This window comes from Ailuropoda melanoleuca, chromosome 11 (assembly GCF_002007445.2).
Source record: "Ailuropoda melanoleuca isolate Jingjing chromosome 11, ASM200744v2, whole genome shotgun sequence".
NCBI classification, from domain to species: Eukaryota; Metazoa; Chordata; class Mammalia; order Carnivora; family Ursidae; genus Ailuropoda; species Ailuropoda melanoleuca.
This window is the reverse complement of record NC_048228.1, coordinates 54007485-54027255: the sequence shown is the minus strand read 5'-3', so window position 1 is coordinate 54027255 and position 19771 is coordinate 54007485. Positions and strand designations below refer to the sequence as shown.

Sequence of the window (19771 nt, the reverse complement as noted above, 5' to 3'; positions counted from 1 at the left end):
CTTTGTAATGTACACATTGATAAGTTGGGATGTTTAAGTAATCAAATGTTTAAGCAATAAAAAAGGAAGACAGCTTTCTTTTCTACTTGTTTGAGGATTTTTTAAAATACTTCTTTAAAAAGATATATATTCATGACTGAATGTTATCAGCTACCAATAACAAATGTCTCTTCACAGACACTATATATTTAATCCAGTTCTCAGTCACTATCCTCCCCTTTGTCCTACTCTTACTATGGAGGTCCAAGCTTGGAGAAGAATTCTAACAATGCCAAACACTGCACAGGAAGGGAGCATTCTGACATATGCTGAGAGACAGCTACATATGGACCCCTCTAGGCCTGGATCCTGGGGTCCCTCTAGTTTACAAGCATGAACTCCTCCCAGCTCTCCACTATGCACTCTAGCAGTAGCTGTAAAACCTCTCAAGCTTCATGTTCTCCAAATCTGAAACAGGCACAATGGTGTCTCTACCTCATGTGTGCTTGTGAGAGTTAGATGGCACAAGGCGCACAAAGCAATACAGTGCCCTACGCACAGCACACAGGCAATGACAGGCAACTATGTTTGTAGTAAACAAAACTTTTCATTTCAAAGATGACTTTACAAGATCACTTGACAAATTTAAAATTTATAGAGACTAATACTCTGCCAGAATGAAATTTTATCCTTTAAAGTAATCCAAGTTAAATGTGTATAAAAAGACTTTGAATGGAGCCTGGCTTCTGGCCAGATGACTTTCAGTCCCTGAATTCAGAACAAATATTATTATAAATAGCTTCAAAAAAAAGATCATGTGGACTTTGGAGTGACCTGCACAAATCACTTATACTCTCTGAGCCTCAGTCTTCTCACCCATAAAAAGGGAATAATTCCCATATCATCAGGTAATACTGATGTTTTAGACATTATTTGCAAAATACCTAACAATATCTTGCACATTAGTAGATAATTATTGTAAAGCAGATGGAATAAGAGAAGTCATCAGAGGGCTTATACAAAGCTGGAAAAATTTTAAGAGAAAAATTTTCATCCTCTTTCATTTTTCCCTCCTTTGTAGCATTCTTATACTTTGCCTTCTGTTCTAATCAGATGCCCTCCTTTTGCTCCACGAGTTGATTTGATTTGACTTATCTCCATGTCTTCTTCCAAACTCTACATCATCCTCCAAGTACCTACCAGCGGCTTGTCCAGGGGCAGAAAAAAACTGATGCATGACAAGTCCAACAGCAGAATTTTTACATCCCTTTAACTCAGTCTGAGGAGAGTGGGACCCTCCTCCAGGAAAAGGAAGAAAAAAACAAATGTTCCTGAACTACAAATTATTTCTTTTAACCACCAATGGGAGAAATTTCAGAAACAATATTTTAATTAGCTTATTTCATTCTCTACTTTCTACCAAGATAAGAATGACATCTGAGAACAAGGCTTACCTATTTGCACCATTTCTTCATGACCAGCCTGTAAAGGAGAGGGAAAAGTAAAAAGAAACAGTTACTGGGTTTCATCTTATCACCCTGTACGTTTTATTTCTACCATTAATGCTTTTCAGAAGCTAATCAGGAGATGCTGGAGACGGGGACTGGTGCCTAAAGGCTGCGCCTTGGTTTGTAGGTTCTTGTGGCAAGAGAATGAGCCAATTCAATAACAGTTTGGAACGGGGAGTTGTTTGCCCGTTTTAATTTTAATATTTATAAAGCCAGCAAAAATAAATACTGACATTCAGTATTCTTTTCTTAAAATTCAGATAATGGGAGAGGATTAGCAAAGCAAGTCTCTGTATTCATATGCGTGAAAAGAAACCTAAAAGGGGGCCTGATACATCAGATTTGAGGTCGAGAATCAACTAGACAATCTTCTACTTTTTAACCTATGGCCAGACCAGGCAGACCAGAGAAGCTACAAAAACTCACAGAGAAATTCTGTGCCCAAAGTCCCACCGGCCCTGAGCCGATGTGATTTACAACAACGGCTCGGCTTGTCCCGCCGAGTCTTCTCAAGGTCTCTTCAGAGAGCATCGGGCTTCACCTTGAGTCTCCAAAGGGTGGGGGCTGGGCCGAAAAGCAACAGAGCCGCACTCTACTTAGCTTTAAAAGAGGAGGAGTTGTGCGGAGGGGGAGGGGAGTAACGCGGCCGGCGCCTCCAGCCTCTGCCCAGGAAAATGCAGGGCAGGAAACGTCCCCAGCCCCCCTCCCCAACTGTCAAACCCCAGCCCGGCAGCGGTCCTCCCAGGACACGTGTCTACTGGATCGCTCCCTGTCCGGCCCAAGGACTTCCTGAAACCCCCGCCTCTGGCTGCCCGAAAAAGCTGTGAGTCAGTGAGGAGGAGAGAAAGCCCCGCGAACCCGACTCCGGCGGCAGCAACCAGAGCACTGGGATCCTGGACCCAGCATTCAGAACTTCATTCAAGCGCCCAGACCGCCCTCCGGAAAGGGGAAACCCAGATGGCCCGGCGAGGATGCGAATTGGCTGCAGTTTGTCACCAGGAATTGTTACGAATGCCGCAAGGGGCGGGGGGGGAAGCCCTAGGTGTGACAAGCCTGGGCTCCCAGAGTGGGAGTCACAACCCACCCCTGCAATTCACCCCCCCACCCACCCCAGAAAAGCCCGCACGCTGCGCCCAGCCCTCAAACACCGTTTCTGAAGGCACAAGATAACAGGGAAGGGTGGGAGGGGGGAGGAGGAAAGAGAGGAGGGGAAAGAAGGGAGGAACTTTTTCGGGAAAAGGTTGGGTTTGAGTTTTTTATTGTTATTATTTTCCACTTACTTGTCCATCAGCTGAAGTCCTAACCTCTACCAGAGCGGCTGCTATCAACCAAAGTGACAGGAGAACCATCACGAGTCGAGTTCACTTTTCAACTACTGAGCAAAGCAAATGCCCAGAGCAAACCCCCCCAAAATAAGTTTCTTTTAAAAAAGAAAAAGGAAAAGGAAAAAGGGGAAAAATGCAGAATAAAAAAAAAAACTGATCTTCTGTGATTTGCTTCAATGAAAATGAAATTTGAGCTCTGAGACGGGCCCCCTCTGCTCTGCAGTTCTTTCCACTTCACCTTCTCACCCCGTCCTCCCAAACAGAGTGTGCAGGAGCGAGAAGGTGCTGCGAGCCGGGCACGGGCTACGCCGGCAGAGGGGGAAGGGACGAGGGGCTTCCAACTATCTCTGCCCAAAGCGGCTTTTCCTGGGCTTTTCGAGCACCACTGGTTCCTAAGGTTAGCGCGGAGAATGCTTGGGTGCCCTGGAGCACAGCAGGGGGAAGTATTAGCGAGAGAGACGAGCGAGCGGGAGCGGGAGAAAGAGGCAGGGAGAGGGCGACTCCGCCGCTCACACAGAGGTGGGGGCGGGAGGAGCCGAAGGGGAGGAGGAGGAGGCTGGCGGAGGAGGTGGGAGGAGTGGGTCGCTAGCCCGCTCCTGTTGCTCTCAGTGCGGCGGTCNCCCGGGATGGCCGGGGCGGGCGCGGGCCGGCGCGGGAGGACGGCGAGGAGTGGGGAGGAGTGCGGAGGAGCGCGGACGAGCCCTCAGGCGGCCGGCCCAAGGCAGGGTCGCGGTTTGAAGCCGCTTAGGTGGGGCCTTGTGTGACGGGGGGTCCACTACCCCCCTCCCCGAGATCCTCTCCTGCCCCCGCCAGATGGACTAGGGGAGGGGGGCGGTCCAGGGAAACCACTGGTCCTTACTGGTGGGATGGGCGTTGAGTTAATTATAGGAAGGGGGAGGGTCCAAGGGCCGCTCCTGGGCTTTAGGAAATTCACCTCCTCCGACCTCCAGTATCCTCTCAGCCAGGGAAAAGACTCCCCGGAGAGAACCCCAAGAACCTCCAGGGCTTAACGACGCGGCTAAATGCCCTCCAGACGCCTACCACGTTTTGTGGGGGTGGTCCGTCCCCACTTTAAGTTCTTGTTTATGCTTTACTCGTTTATATTACTTTAGAAAGATATCATGTCTCTTCCTTGACTCACCCGGATGCTTCCGTTTATCATTAGACTACACAGGCCTCAGCGTCTCTTCCTCCCACCAAGATTAAGTTATCAAATGATTTCTGCCCACTGTGGCCGAAGCTTCCTGGGAGGAGAAGACACCAACCTGCGCCCCAGAGCCCTGAAGATGGGAAGACACTTTGCTGGAATCCAAGCCCAGGCTCACTTCCTGAGGTAGACAGACCCCTGTGGGCGCTTTCCTGGGAGCAGAGGGCTGGAAAAGAAAGTATTTCCATCCTCCTCTGACCAGTTTGGGATTCTCCCCTCCCCAGAACAGACCATGAGAAGGGGGGTGATGAGGCACAATTTTAGGTATAATCCTCAAAACTTCAACTGGAGTCTTGAAAAGGCCTACCTAAAGGAAAATGTGTAGAAGCTGATGTTTATTTTGCTAGGGGATTCTTCAGTAAGTCATAGTTCCTTTTCTTTTTTAAAAATGGTGTGGAGTCTGGAGGTTTCTTATACTTTGATTCATTATTTAAGGATTGCATCTTTAACTCACACATGGCAAGATTCTGTGGTCACTGGTGTGTTATCTGCTAAGTCTTCTCAAAATCATGTATATGGGATGCTTATATGCACAAATGAGAAACCAGGTAACTAAATGGCCAGATAACCTGAATACCCCCAATGCGGTCTTAGGTTAATTAGTTTTGGGGTGGAATTATAGTTAGACCCCAGCACTGAAATATGCTAAGTTACTTTTTCCCTTCAATTAAAGCCTTCAGCATGTTTGTAACCTGTCATTGACTTTCTATCCAGGAATGATTTGCTGAATTTTATTCCTAGTTTTCTTATTCATTAAAAAGAAATAATCCTGGGGATGCGTAGGTGGCTCAGGTCATGTTCCCAGCGTCCTCACATGAATCCCGCATCCCTCCTTGCTCAGTGAGGAGTGTGCATCTCCCTCTGCCTCTCTCTCTCTTTCTGACAAATAAATAAAATCTTAAAAAAAAAAAAAGAATCCTCATTTTCTATAAATAAAAAGTATGTCAATTTACACTGATAAGTAATAGAATACCAGAGTACAAGTCAGAAAACCTGGGTTCTAGGCCCAGCTTGGTCTGTTTGACCTTGACAAGTCACCAAACTATTTTGGTTTTCCCCCATGAGAAATTTCAGCTCTAAAAATTCTCTGATTTTAAGTAATAACAAATACTGCATTTAGCCATGGATTACAGTAGTCCTTTTTGTGTTAAATTTTACGTAGTTCAGACATTTGTCATCACTGTAACCCCCAGCACAACAAGCAATTCATATGACTTCCATGAAAACAGTGGCTTCAGACATTTTGGGCCATGACCACAGAAAGAAATGTATTTTACATTGTGACCCAGTGAAAATTTCATTATTCAGGACAAGCTACCTGCAACGACTCTGATACTTTCTATCCTATTTGTTTCCTGGGTTCTCCCCCTCGAGTACTGGTCAGGATCCACTTCATTGCTTTCACGACCCAGTGAATCATGACCCTCATTCTGACAAACCTTGATTTGAGAGCTTATAATAAGCTTTATATTTCTTGAATTCTAAATGAGTTGAGTTCAAATTAATAAGGTTCTCCCAATATACTCTAAGACAAAGTTTCTCAAAGTATGTCCTAGAATTTTAAATGTTTTACACACACACACACACAAGAATTCTCTGACAGTCAACTAAAGTTTGTGAAGTACTCAGATAAACAACATGAAATTAATTTCTTTATTTCAGAACTTCACAGGGACTTTGATATCCTAAGCACAGTGTGAGTCTTCCAGAGGAAGATAGAGTGCACTCGGGTCCTCATACTGATTTGACCACAGAATGCTTTTTTCTTAGGCTTTATCTTCTGAAAAACACACTACTTGGGGAAATGCCGTTGCAAAGACCAATTATTAAAGTAAAATGAACTCTGAGTTGGATAGGTAGTGTTCACATGTAGATTCAGCTTCGGTTTCTCAACCTAAAATTAGTTTAATAATACTGCTTTTGCAAAAATGTTCATGAAAATTAATAGGACCTTGCATGTAAACTGTTTAGCACATGGTCTAGAACACAGTAAGGGCCTAAATGAAGATATTTTTGTTACTTGAAACTATATGGCGTATGTACAGATGGCTCGATGGGAATGAAATATGGCGAGTTCTAAGAAAAGTAGCAAGATGTAAAGAGCTAAAATGTGATGAACTCTCAGTTTTACCAGACATAATGTAGGGAATCAAAAGGAAAGCAGTCATTAAGTTCCTTTCACAAACTGACCCCTACGTGCCTGCATTGCAATAAATCCCTGCCTTTCCCTCCATGTTTCTTTGCCTCTAGCTCGTGCTGTTTCCCACACTCATGTCCATGCACTAACTCAAAAACTAAACCAATGTTTGTAGTAGGTTTTCTTCCAAAATATGTTTGAAGGAGAGAAATAATTTCAAAAGTAGCCACGTATATGTAGTCTCCCTAATTGTGAAATCAATCCCTTTAAGACATAAGTTTCATGAAATCAGTTGATGAATGGACATTTTAATTTGTGCATTCTCATATTGGCAACAGTTAACTAAGCAGAAGTGTGTGTGTGTGTGTGTGTGTGTGTGTGTGTGTGTGTGTGTGTGTTTTCCATTTGAGGCTGACTGGTCAGTGTTGTGTATCTTGTCATAATTTGACAATATTTTCATACCCCATGTGTATTGTGTTTTAAACAAACAAATTTTTGTCATTTCTTACAGCAAAAAAATTCATCTATAATTTGTTGTTGTTTTGCTATTTACCTTTCCACACTTCTAAGATTTGTTTTTAGAGCAGTGTTAAGTTCACAGCAGAGCTGAGGAGGAGATGGAGATTTCTCATATACCCCCTGCCCCTGCACAACAGAGCCTCCACTAATATCAGCACCCTCCAAACCGTAACAAAAGAGTGGTACATTAGTTAGAATTGATGAAACTGCACTGACACATCATAACCACCCAAAGTCCATAGCTGACATATGGTTCACTCTTATTTTTGTATATTCTATGGATTTGGACAAATGTATAATGACTGTATATCCATCATTATCATACAGAGTATTTTCACTACCCTAAAAATCCTCTATGCTCCACCTATTCGTCCTTCCCTATCCCTCAACCCCTGGCAACCACTCATCTTTTTTACTGACTCCATAGTTTCGCCTTTTTCAGAATGTCATATAGTTGGGATCATGCAGTGTGTGGCCTTTTCAGATTGTCTTCTTTCAGTTAGTAATATGCATTTAAGTTTCCTTCATGTCTTTTCATGGCTCGATTGATCATTTCTTTTTAGTGTTCAATAATATTCCATTGCCTGGATATGTACCCCAGGTTATGCATTCTGCTACTGAAGGACATCTTGGTTGCTTTCAAGATTGGCAAGTATGAATAAAACTGCTAGAAACATCCATGTGTGGGATTTTGTGTGGATATAAGTTTTCAACTCCTTTGGGTAAATACCAAGGATTATGATTGCTGGATCATATGGTAGAGGTATGTTTAATTTTATAAGAAACTGCCAAACGGTCTTCCAAAGTGACTGTACCATTTTTCATTCTCACCAGCAAGGAATATTTGAGAGTTCCTGTTCCACATCCTTGTCAGCATTTGTTGGTGTCGGTTTTCCAGATTTTAACCATTCTAATAGTTTTAGATTGGTATCTCGTTGTTTTAATTTGCATTTCCCTGAAGCCATGTGTGGTAGAGCATCTTTTCATGTGTTTCTTTGCCATCTGTAGATCTTCTTTGCTAAATAGTCTGCTAAGGTCTTTGGCCCATTTTTTAACTGGGTTGTTTATTTTCTTATTGTTGAATTTTAGTTCTTTGTATATTTTAGAGAAGAGTTCTTTATCTTTATTTGCGAAAAATCTTTTGCGAATATTTTATCCCAGTTTCTGGCTTGTCTTCTTACTCTCTTGACCTTATCTTTCACAGAGCACAAGTTTTTAATTTTAATTGAGTGTTTTCCCATGCTTTTAATATATCTATGACCTCTTGTCAATATTAATTAGATAGATTGTAATTTTTTTTATCTTTCCCATGGTCAAATAAATCTGAGAAATTCTCTACTCAACTTTGTTCAAAATATAAGTGCAGAAATTTTATTGATCATAATTAATCAGATTTATATTCGCCCCCTCCTCTAAATTTCAAGTTCCTTGAGGGCATTGACCTCTGTTTTATTCACCTTCAATTACAGGTATCTAGCCAAATTTCCATCCCATGGAAGTTACGGAGTACTGTATTACTCCCTGAGCATGTCCAGGGAAAATCATGTCCTTTTTTCCCCTACCTGGTGATGAGCTGTATTCAAGGCCCTGTAATTCTTGGCATCTAGAACCAACAAAAAGAAACATGAGAGTAGGTACGTGGAACTATTATAGGAATGTGAGAGCTGGGCTTCCTGGCTATCTTATCCACTACTCCAACGCCTATAGCCTCAAAGAACACTGCTGTGAGATGCGTTTGTCATTGCAAAATGAGGACGTGGGGCTGATAGCATCACATATGGAATTAGTTTGCTGCTATTTAAGGAAAAGAGTCTTCCTCCCCTGTTTTATGTAATACTGATTTTTCAGAGAATCCAGCATTCTGTGTATACATTATTAGTAGTATTTTTACTAACAATAGTATTTTAGGTTGGTTAGGAGTTAGTATGCTAACCTTTCATACCCATAGAATAGAGCTTGGCACATAGTAGGCACTCAAACAACATTTGTTCGATGAATGAGGGAGGGAATATTTCCTGTCTCTGCTTAGCAGAGTGAAACGAATATGGTTTGGTTTTTTTTTTTTTTTTTTCCCTCCTAGTATCAGTGAATAAGCTATTTCCAACTTGACCTTTTTTACAGGAGTTTTTGGAAGTCCTACTGAAAGAAAAAAAGTTAAACAGGAAAATTTATGAATACAAGGATTAAGAAATTAGAAATGGAAAAGCCCTACTAGGTCATCAAGTTCATTCTTTGGTTTGTGGTTGAGGCAGTATTGTTCCCACAGTCTTTTCCTTCAGAGGAAAACCATTATCTTATGTGGATAAACTTGGACATCCAGAATTTTTTGTATTTCATCATTTGCTTTTGGAAGAATAATTCCACCATGGGACAAGACTTGAGGGAAAATTATTCTTCATGTTCCTTGATTTTCCTTTTTCTTGATTTGGGATTATTCATTGTACCCCTATCTTTGATTAGCACCATAAATAGCCTTGTTTTTTTCCTTAATAAAGTTTGAGTTAACAATTGATTTAACTGTTTATACCCAACTGACATAAACAGATATTGCCATCTACCTTCCATTACTTTTATAATCTTTCTCTTTTCTTCACGGTTTTGAATATTTTTGCTTGGAAGAACCAAAAACTTAAAAGATCAGTCTTCTTGGGGTTTAAACAGAAATAAGAGAATAATTAAAATTTAAAATTCTTCCAAGTGTTCCTTGATATGCCACAACTCAATAGTTATAGCTATACTGTTAGTGAAGCATTGAGAATTATCATCAGATTATTTTGCATTTATGCCATAATTTCCCTCTTGATAGTTCAAGGAACTCTACTATAGTGGAACTCAGGATAAAACAGATGAATATTTAGGACTTTTGAATATAGTCAATGTATTCTCTTGGTGAGGTTCAAAATCAGAGATGTGGCACAGTGCTTTTCATATAGTTGACTATGCAATAAATAAATGATAAATTTAGTTAAATAGCTAACCAACCCTTATATTTTGAAATGCTGCCAAATTGTTAACTTTAAAACTGTGTGTTGTTTTCTGTAATTCTCAACTCATGATACATAACATTTGGGAGGTACTTCACAGTACAAAAGTCTATGAATTAATTACCATTTTTTAAAAAATAGAGGAGAATTTACCATTTTCAATGGAACTCAATAGAATGTATTGAGGCAGAGAGAGTTATAGCAAATTAGCACTTACAGCTCGTAAATCGAGTTCTCTTACAGGAGAATGTAAGTTACTTTCAAGCCAGAAACTTAATTAAGTGTTCTTAATTTATGCTAGAGTCAAAACCAGATGAAATGGCTTTATGTGGAAGAAAGCTATATTAAAATTACATTTAGGAGAATCCCTCCACTTGAGGAAGTGTTGCTACTGTTAGTTAACAACTCAAGTTCTGCAATAAAATTTCCTGTTGATTTTTGAGATTAGGATATTTAAATCTTTCCATGCTGTCTAAAAGCAAAGAAATAGAGTCAGACATCTTCTGGATATTCAATCCGATGACTACACAGAAAACCAGTTATGCTATATGATGAGGCAAGTGTGTTCCACACATCACTGCAGCGCCTCTGAACTAACAGAGTTTATATTTTATTACTAACTTCCTGAACCCGCATTTTGTATCCATTGACTGGCAAAGTGTTCACAAAATGTTTATAAGGGTTTTCTCTTTTTTTCTATGGGAAAAACAAATTCTATGTTCCTCCGACTTATCTAAAGTCATCCCCAGTTTTACCACATAAAAACAACTTTTCAATACAATTAGTTCTTGAGTTCTCAGGGTGTTGTATGCATTGACTAAGGCAACAATTGACTTTTTCCAGACTAGAATTAGGAATAATTTGCATAGAGAAAATGGGCAGAAAACAATCCACCAGAGAAATGAAAAATTAGTTACGAAATCAACAACCAGTCTTAGACAGTCTCTTCTTAAGAAAACACAATTCACATTCTTTGAATCTAGTTTTTTTAGGAAAAACAAAAAAACAGAAATAAAAACAAAAACAAAACAAAGAAGCCTGAACACTGATCTGGAAAGACTTAGGTTTTTATCTGAATCTAGCTTTTTCAGGGGGAAAAAAAAAGAACAAAACAAAAAACAATAACAAAACAAAGAAGCCCAAACTCTGATCTGGAAAGACTCGGGTTTTTATCTGAAGAGATTCTCAGCCAAATGATAAACTAGATGCATCAATCTAGAAATTCTTGCTGCTCTTACTTGGTTGCTGTTATTACAAACGTTCATTTATTTTAAGAAAAAAAGTGTTTATGTCTAGGGTCTTTATTCTGTTATTGTCACACTAACAAAGCAAGAACCCCAAAGCTACCACTATTCTGGCAAGTTCAAATGATAAATGCTTAGTGGAGACAGTTCAAATGTGAAATTATAGAACCATGTTAGTAGTCCTATGTCATCTCAAAGAAATGCAAATATTTCAGAAAAAATATTTACCATCAATGTAACTTTATACAGAATCAAACATTCTAATGACACTTAAATGCTTTTTACACATTAGAAAAAAAATTCTCTGAAATAGTCTCCATTTTGTTTTTATTAATAATTCAAATTGTTAATAGCATAAGGAAGTAATGCAAGTCCATAAACTTCAGTCAAGCCTCAAATTTGTTGACTTAGCAGAAAAAAAAGTTCCAATATATGAACTAAATACCTGCTTGTGATAATTCATGCTGAAAACATATCTCCGTTTACTGTGTGGTGTTTTCTTCCCACTATTAGAAGAAATGTTAAGAAGATGACCTGTGGAGGTTTTTTTTAAATGCACATTGGTGTTGTTATGATGAGCACAGGGTATTGTATGGAAGTGCTGAATCGCTATATTGTACACCTGAAACTAATATAACACTGTATGTTAACTACACTGGAATTAACATTTTTTTAAATGCACATTTATGGGCAACTCCCAGCTATTCTGATTCAGTAGATCTGCTGTGGAAACTTGGCATCAGTATTTTTCCAAAGTTACCCAGATAATTCAATCTAAATTGTGTCCAAAGACTTGCTGTTCAAACTTTTAGGTACCTAAGAAATGCAAAATTGGATGCAGTAAGTTTGGGGTGGGGCAGTTCTAAGAAGCTCCCAGGATATGGTGACATAGCTTGTCCTCGGAAAACACCGTGTCACAAAACCCTAGTGCATACTGTTAAGAGATAATTACAGAAAATAGGACCATGTGACATTAAAACCGAGCATGAGCTATTTAGAATAACATCTAATTTTGTTCCCTATACCTTACTAAATATCCATTATATACAATCAACATATAATTCAGAAATGGGTAGAAATAAGTCCAGGGAAGCATCTCTGTGGCACTGATTAGGAGATTAAATGTGCTTTTACAAAAAAGTCACTGAACCGTGTTCTTTTTTACACAGTGAGCACATTAAATAAAACCAGTTTAAGAATGGTTAATTATTAATTCTTAAAAAATTAATCACAGTCTGCAATCTACAATCCCTCTTAGGCATGTTTGTTGCCCACAGGAACTCGACAGATATTTCCGTTTGAGGTGCCACATTTCTGAACTGTTCAAGCAATGAGCATCCTGCACTGAGGCTGGAGATGCTCTCCGTTAGCAGTTGGCCCAAAGTAAGTATTCATATTCAAGAAACTGTCTGAGTTTATTCATCTTTAAAAGAAAAGTCCGTTGAAGAACTTAGTTGCTGCTTTTATTGAGAGACTAACCACAAGGCACTCACTAGGTACTATAGTGTGAGGGACTTTGATTAATTATAAAATGATTTGGCCGATACGAGTCAGAGTAAGTCTTAAGTAATTCTAATATTCTAACATATGTTTCAAGCCCATATAGATGTTTCTGAGATATAACGCCCTTTTTTCTCTCACATCCATATAATAGGGCCTCTTTAAATCCTGTTTATTGGAATATAAATCTTCCATTAATCTCTGTGATCACTCTAGAAAGTGCTGTTCTTTCATCCTCTGTGAGACTAGATGACATGTTCCCATGACTAATACCTGGATAGAGAGAAGCCTTAGTGAGAGCATTCTATACAAAGATGTGAACTATCTATGAAGCAGCACATATTTATTTGTTTTGTTCTCTTACTATTCTTTTTCACTATATCCTCTCTACCTCCAACCCCCTTCTCAACACACACACACACACACACACACACACACACACGAAGTTCTGTGTTCTCTTGCTTCAAGAAAAGGCTAAAAAGAGAAAGAAATGTCCCACATACAGATTGTCTTCTTGCTTTTGGTTTCCAGAAGCTTAGGGCCAGAGAAGTAGGGGAACTCTCTTGATGGGTGAGATAGAGACAGAGATTTTGGACATCTAGGTTCCCATAGGCCTGGGAGGCAAAGTCCATGGAGACAGCAAGGTGTTGAAAGGGAAGAACTGTCACTGGACCTGGGGAAGCTGAAACCCAGGCACCCATGCTCCCCATCACGCCACAAAGGCTGGGACATAGGGCATCTCAAAGATAACCTGTGCCACCCAATCCTAGCGAGGATACTCTCTGTATTTGGGTGAGCGTGAAATTCCAAGAAAGGGAGACCAAGTAACTGAGATTGAATTTTTTGCCAGCCCAGAGATCTGGGGATTTAAAAATGTTTCAACTAAATTTAAATAAAATAAAGAAAAATAACATTGCTTGAACACCCCAATTGTTGCAAAATCATACATGCTAAACCTAAACCTGTCTGTTCTAGGCATGAGGTTATAATAGGGAAGTGGTGTTCACTCATATTTATAGCAATACTTATGAGGGTTCACTAAGTTGGGACTTTACAAAATTAAAAAAAAAATGGTGAGAAAAATCAAACCCATACCATGGATGAAGAATTCGTATGTATTTTATCACAGGGTCAGTGTAGGCAGGAACAAATACAAGGTAAACAGTGAAACTCTAATGTAAACCACACTTACTTTACACTAAGGAATTGATGAGAATCTTTGGAGTGGCTAAGAGAACACCTGCCTTACATCTAATTGGGTCTAGACACTTCCCTGCATTGTTTAAGCTTGGTTGATTATTTGTGTGAATCAAGCTTATTTTGTTCCTTATTCATTTCAAAGAGACCAGTTGCTTTCCTCTATCAAGAACCTTTTGGGGCACCTGGGTGGCTCAGTCTGTAAAGCATCTGCCATCAGCTTAGGTCATGATCCCAGGGTCCTGGGATGCCAGGGTCCTAGGATAGAGCCCCACATCAGGCTCCTTGCTCCACAGGGAGCCTGCTTCTCCCTCTCCCTCTGTCTGCCACTCCCCCTGCTTGGGCATGCTCTCTGTCAAATAAGTAAATAAAATCTTTAAAAAAAAAAAAACGACTTTAAGAACCTCTTTGCTGAAAGATGTTATGCTTTGCAATAACAAATGTTCACAGTTACCTTTAAAATCATTACCAACTGATCTTTCTAGAGTTCCAGAGGTTTTCTCCTTCTTATAGACTTTTAGAAATGCCAGTAACGTACTGTATTTATTCTGGGAGAGATGTCCAATTGCTTAGCCCTGCAGCCTTCTAGCCTGGGACCTCTGCACCATGCTGTGGCAGAGGGAGGGGCACTTAAAATTGCGGTTGGTGGAAAGAATTAGTTCCAGATCAGAATCCCAGGTGCAAAACAATTCTTTGGGGGGAAGAACAGTCTGTTCACATGTAATGAGTCTCACTTTGAACCACGAGCACATGGACTATCAAGGTACTCCTCACTGTTCCATTGTAATATGTGCATGAAGCTAAGCAAGCACATTCACAAAACTCCATTTCCTTTAGGCAAAGACAGGTGGAAAATATCACTGGCAGATAATCAACATTTAAACATGAAAAAGTCACTTATCACTGAAATGAATTCGTCTATGAAAAGGCTTTCCAATAGAATACCCCATCAAGGCCCAATTCAGTGACATATTCTAGACTCCAGTTCTTCAAGTAGTATAGTTTGTTCTTAAAGAGTATCACACATTTAGTTTGTTACATTACATACATGTCTATTGCCAAATATTTTCCCGTAAGTGTCAGTGACTTCAAAAGGGAAATCTTATTTTAACCAGTCAGGGAAAACCCATTATTACTAAAAAGCTCTGCATAAATGATGAGGCATCTTAGGAAGCTTTCTGAAACAACTGTTGCATCAATGTGAGTTAAACATTCTAGAGTGGCATTTGAACAAATGCTCTGGGACTATAACTTTTTCATACTCATTGAGCTTGGTGAAAATGAAACAAAACAAAACAAAATCCTTGTAAACATGCAAACTAGAGTCTCCTTAATTTGCTGACAGAGAATAACTGGGTTTGTGGCATCTATTTATTTCAGTAAACAGAGTTCTCAGAAAAACTGTGAAAACTGTTAAGATTTTATTTGAGCCAAACTTACTTCCTCCCAGTCCTTTTTTTTATAATCATATTTTTTTTATTATATTATGTTAGTCACCATACAGTACATTCCTGGTTTTTGATGTAAGGTTCGATGATTCATTAGTTGCGTATAACACCCAGTGCACCATGCAATTCGTGCCCTCCTTACTACCCATCACCAGCCTATCCCATTCCCCCACCCCCCTCCCCTCTGATGGTAACTCTACCCACAACCTTGTTAGGCTTGTAATTCTTTCCAAGCCCCTACCTTCAGGTAAAGAAGAACCTGATTTGAAGTCTTTATCCTTATTAGTTGACTTGACTTCAAGTTAAATTCATTTATCCATTTTACTGTGTGAAATTTGTGTTATACTATTACTTTTATCTATTTATATATGTAATATAGTATATATTTTGTATATATATACCTATACACATATACGTAACAAAGTATCATATTAACATCATATATATATACCCTAAGATATTATAATGCTACCATAATTAAAATATAAAGATTATTTATACTTGTGATATTGTGTCATCAGAAATATATATGTGTATATATATATATATATATATATATATATATAAAATGTATAATATATATATATATATATAGTCATTCAGATGACCAAAATATATTTGTCATATGTGTTTGGTCTTTATCCACAGTTCTTGGCCCACAGTTCTTAAATCCCTTGGCATTTCCCGATCCATAAGAGCAATGGGAACATCTTTTGTTATAATATTTGGTGTCCTGTCCTCAATTCCTGAAAATACTTGAGAGCCATAAAAGTGTCTTGTTATTCACAACTGGGTTTATGATAATGAAGTTGACTTTTGGAAAACCTCTGAGGTTGGGAGCTGATTGCCAAGGGTAGGAACCATAGAACAGTGGGTTGAAAATTTCAGTCCCACCCCCTGATTTCCTGAGAATGAAGAGGGCTAGAGGTTGAATCCAACCCCTGTGGCCAATAACTTAATCAACCATGCCTATGTAATGAAACTTTCATAAAAACCCCAAAGGAGGGGGTTCATAGAGATACAAGTTTGGTGAACCAGAATGCTTTCAGGCGCCACTGTGTAGCCAGGGGAGCAAGAGCACCTGACTCTGGGGTCCCAAACAGACCAGGTTTGGCCACTGGCTGCTGATAAAATCCAAAGGCAGAAAATCAAGTGATGGTGAAAGGAGAAAGGAATTTAGTTTAGTGAGGCCAGCACCAGGAAGACAGCAGACTAGTGTTTCAGACTGTCTCCAAATTGCTGAAAATACTTCCAGATTTATATGGGACACAGGTTGGTGGGTACGTGCAGGTGGTCAGTAAAGGTCAAATTGACCATTGTCTTGGGGTCAATCATGTTGGTCTTGCTGACACAGGGCAGTCTTTATTACTTGAGGGGGTAGTTGTGGTTCCCATCTGAGGATGTTCTGCCTGCAGGGTCTTTTGCCTGAGTTAAGAGATAAGCTGGGAAGAAGAATTTCATCATTTGGAAAGCTTGAGGTCAAAACAGAGGTAGTTGAAGTCCCAGACTCCACCAGGACAGAAGCTCTTTTGTTCAGGACCTCCCTCTATGTATCTCTTCATCTTCCTGTTGATTTGTGACCTTTAATATCCTTTGTAATAAATCAGTAATCTATTGCATAAACAAGTTTCTGAGTCCTGTGCACTGTTCTAGCAAATTAATTGAACCCAAGGAAGGGATAGTGAAAACCTGATTTATAACCAATTGGTCAGAATATGGGTAACAACCTAAGACTGTGATTGATATCTGAATTGGAGGGCTATTTTGTGGAACTGAGCCCTTGACCTGTGGAATCTGATGCCATCTCTGGGTAGATACTGTCAGAATTGAGCTGAATTGAGTTGAATTCTCAAACACTCTGCTGATATCTAAGAATTGTTTGTTGGTACAGGGAATCCTACACACACACACACACACACACACACACACACACACACACACGCATACACACACACATTGGCATTGGCTCCAGGAACCCAAAAGAATATTCATTTATCATAGCAACATAGTGACAATGTAATGTTGTGTCTAACATAATAACATTATATATTCACATATACATACACATAAAATCTAGAAATTTTAATCGTTGTGGTATTATATCTCAGAGTTTGGTTTTATTTTGTTTTTGCCTAAAACTTTCTAAGTTCCTTACATTTTAAAAAAGGAAAGTAGCAAACAAGGGAGAGGAAAAGGGAGGAGAGGTAAGAAAGGAGGAAAACAGAAGAGATAAAAAAAAATAACATTGGAATCAGAATTGGAACTTACTTTGTAAAGAACTGTCTTTATAAAATTAAATCCTCCCTTCCCTGAATGTGATATCTTTCCATTTAGGTCTTTTCCAGGACCTTTGTATATTTTCATAAATTTTTTCTTATAACTACTGCTCGTTACTTCTTAAGTTTATCCATAATGATTTTATTGACATTGTGAATGAGGTCTTTTATTTTTCATTGTATTTTCAAATGGTTAGTAGTTGTAAAGTTGATATTTTAACTTCTATCTACTTAAGTCCTTTGTCTGCATCTCAATTGGTTTAGCATTCTGAAGGAGTAGCAAGTAAGGTAATGAGAGTCATTTATTGCCCTCTCCCCACACCAAACCCCCAACAAATATTTATGTAGATTTTCTTCCTTGTTCTATGGTTGCTATGCACTGCTCCATGAATTTCCTGACCTTAAAACATTCTTACTTTCTGGTATAGTGTTATTATATTAAAATCATGTTGTATTAAATTCACTAATATCTATGAATGTTCACATTGTTTGTCATAATTGAGATAGAACTACAGCCTTTTGCATTTTGTAAGATTTTGCTATTAGGCTTATTTTAGCTGAATTAGAAAATTTTCCTTCTTTCCTAGGCTTTTAATATTGATTCTTCCTTGAAAGATTAAAAAGAATTCACCTGTAAAATGATCAGGACAAAAGCCTTTAATAAAAAAAAACCCAAAATATTTCATTATTTCTCTCCATATTAGTCTTTTGAGGTTTTCTAATTATTTTAGAATTGATCTTATTAATATTTCACAAAATTTTATACATCATTAAGATGTTTAACATTAACATAGTTCTATAAAGTCTATTTTAAAATTTTTATAGATATATCATGATATTAATTCCTTTTGTTTAGATTTAAGAGTACATTACATATTTTTGATGTTTTTTAAAAAGCCAGTTTCTAGCTTTTATGAATGTCTATAGATTTTCAATTTCTAATCACTTATTTTATCTTTTGTATTAGTTTTTTTCCTGATTTCCTTAAATTGACTACTCATTTTCAAATATTTTGAGGTTTTTTAATCATTTATTTTCAGTCATTTGTGTTTAATAATAGAAACATGTAGGCTATCACTTTCTAGAGTGGCTTTGGTCCTTGACTGTAAGCTTTGATACATTAAATTTTTATTGTTCTTATTTTCTGCGTTGTCTCTATCTAGACTATCTGGAATTTCTCTCTTTTATTTGAAAGTTACTTAGAAGTAACTGAACTTATTTTCTCTAATCTTATGCTATTAGTTTCCCTTTTTATTTATTTTGCTTCTGTTCAGTGAGCCCATTTTAGTTTCAGACTAAAGACTTTATTCAGCTTTTTAAAATTTTTGTCATCTTTTCATTAGTTCTTTTTGACTTCTCTGAAGTCACTATCATATGTATAATGGATTTCTTCTCTCTATACCTCATCTATCATTTCATCACTTTTATCTCTGTTTCTCTTTATTTAGGCTTTTGGAGAGTTTATTGAACATGTCAAACTTTTAAAAATTCAATTTGCTATAATGTATAAGATTTTCTTCAATATCTCTTTCATTGCTTTTCATTTGGCACCAGTCTTTTTTTTTTTTTTAAGATTTTGTTTGTTTATTTATTTGACAGAGAGAGTGAGAGAGCACAAGCAAGGGTAGCAGCAGAGTCAGAGGGAGAAGCAGATTCCCTACTGAGCAGGGAGCCCAATGAGGGGCTCAATCCCAGGACCCTGGGATCATGACCTGGGCCAAAGGCAGACACTTAACTGAGTCACCCAGGAGCCCCTGGCACCCATTTTTTAAAAATCTTCTTTAAATTATAGTTAAGTTGTTCTTAGATGGGTCTCTTTTTATCAGTGACCATTTTGGTTACATAAATATAGTGGTTTTTTTTGAAATCTTGCCGAGTCACAAAAAATTTGAAAATGTATTCCTGTTTCTTCTAGTAAGTTCCAATGCTTCAGAGCAATCCCCTTCCTTTGTACCAAAATAACTATGTGCCTGATGATTTTTTCTGTCTCCTCAGGCACACCTGTGGCAAAGGAAATCCTCTTGTTACCTACCATTAGAAGTGGATAGGGAACTGTCAAAGACTGCATGAGTCTCTCTGCTCAAACCTTTCTAGCACAAAAACACATAAATATGAAAAGTTGAGATTTACTGTAATCATACTTTGCTAGTTCAGATGTACAGTGGCCTGGGGAGAAATAGGAAGTATCTGAAGCCAAAGACAGCAAGTGGTAGCCAGGAATTAGCTGGCAGAGGACCACCGTTCTTTGCCTGGCATAGTTACATTTGTTAGGAGCCAGCCAAAGAAGAGCCCTACTTCTTACCTAGTGGGCCAAGTAGGCAGGGAGTAAATGCCACTTTGGGCATCTCTGCTTGCCATGACCTCCTGGAACCAGTAGTTTTTCCCAGAAGCAGTAATAGGATCCATATTGTTCTGCTGACTTTGGATGCGAGGAAAGAGAAAAGGCT

At 38.7% G+C, this 19771-nt stretch overlaps 1 protein-coding gene and 1 long non-coding RNA gene across 2 annotated transcripts in view; one reads left to right on the top strand and one right to left on the bottom strand.

Moving 5' to 3' along the window:
• Positions 1-3425, bottom strand: part of ADAMTS3 (ADAM metallopeptidase with thrombospondin type 1 motif 3) — a 260177-nt gene extending 256752 nt beyond the window's left edge. The window contains exons 1-2 of the mRNA XM_034671705.1: positions 2768-3425; positions 1434-1461 (exon numbers count right to left, since the gene is read on the bottom strand). Of these exons, the coding sequence (XP_034527596.1) occupies positions 1434-1461; positions 2768-2836 (97 nt within the window). The 5' untranslated portion in view covers positions 2837-3425. The remainder of the gene's footprint in view (positions 1-1433; positions 1462-2767) is intronic.
• Positions 3114-12377, top strand: LOC117804426. The gene is made up of 3 exons (XR_004628848.1): positions 3114-3209; positions 3978-4145; positions 12181-12377. It is a non-coding gene; the product is annotated as an uncharacterized LOC117804426 (long non-coding RNA).
• Positions 12378-19771: the final 7394 nt, after the last annotated feature.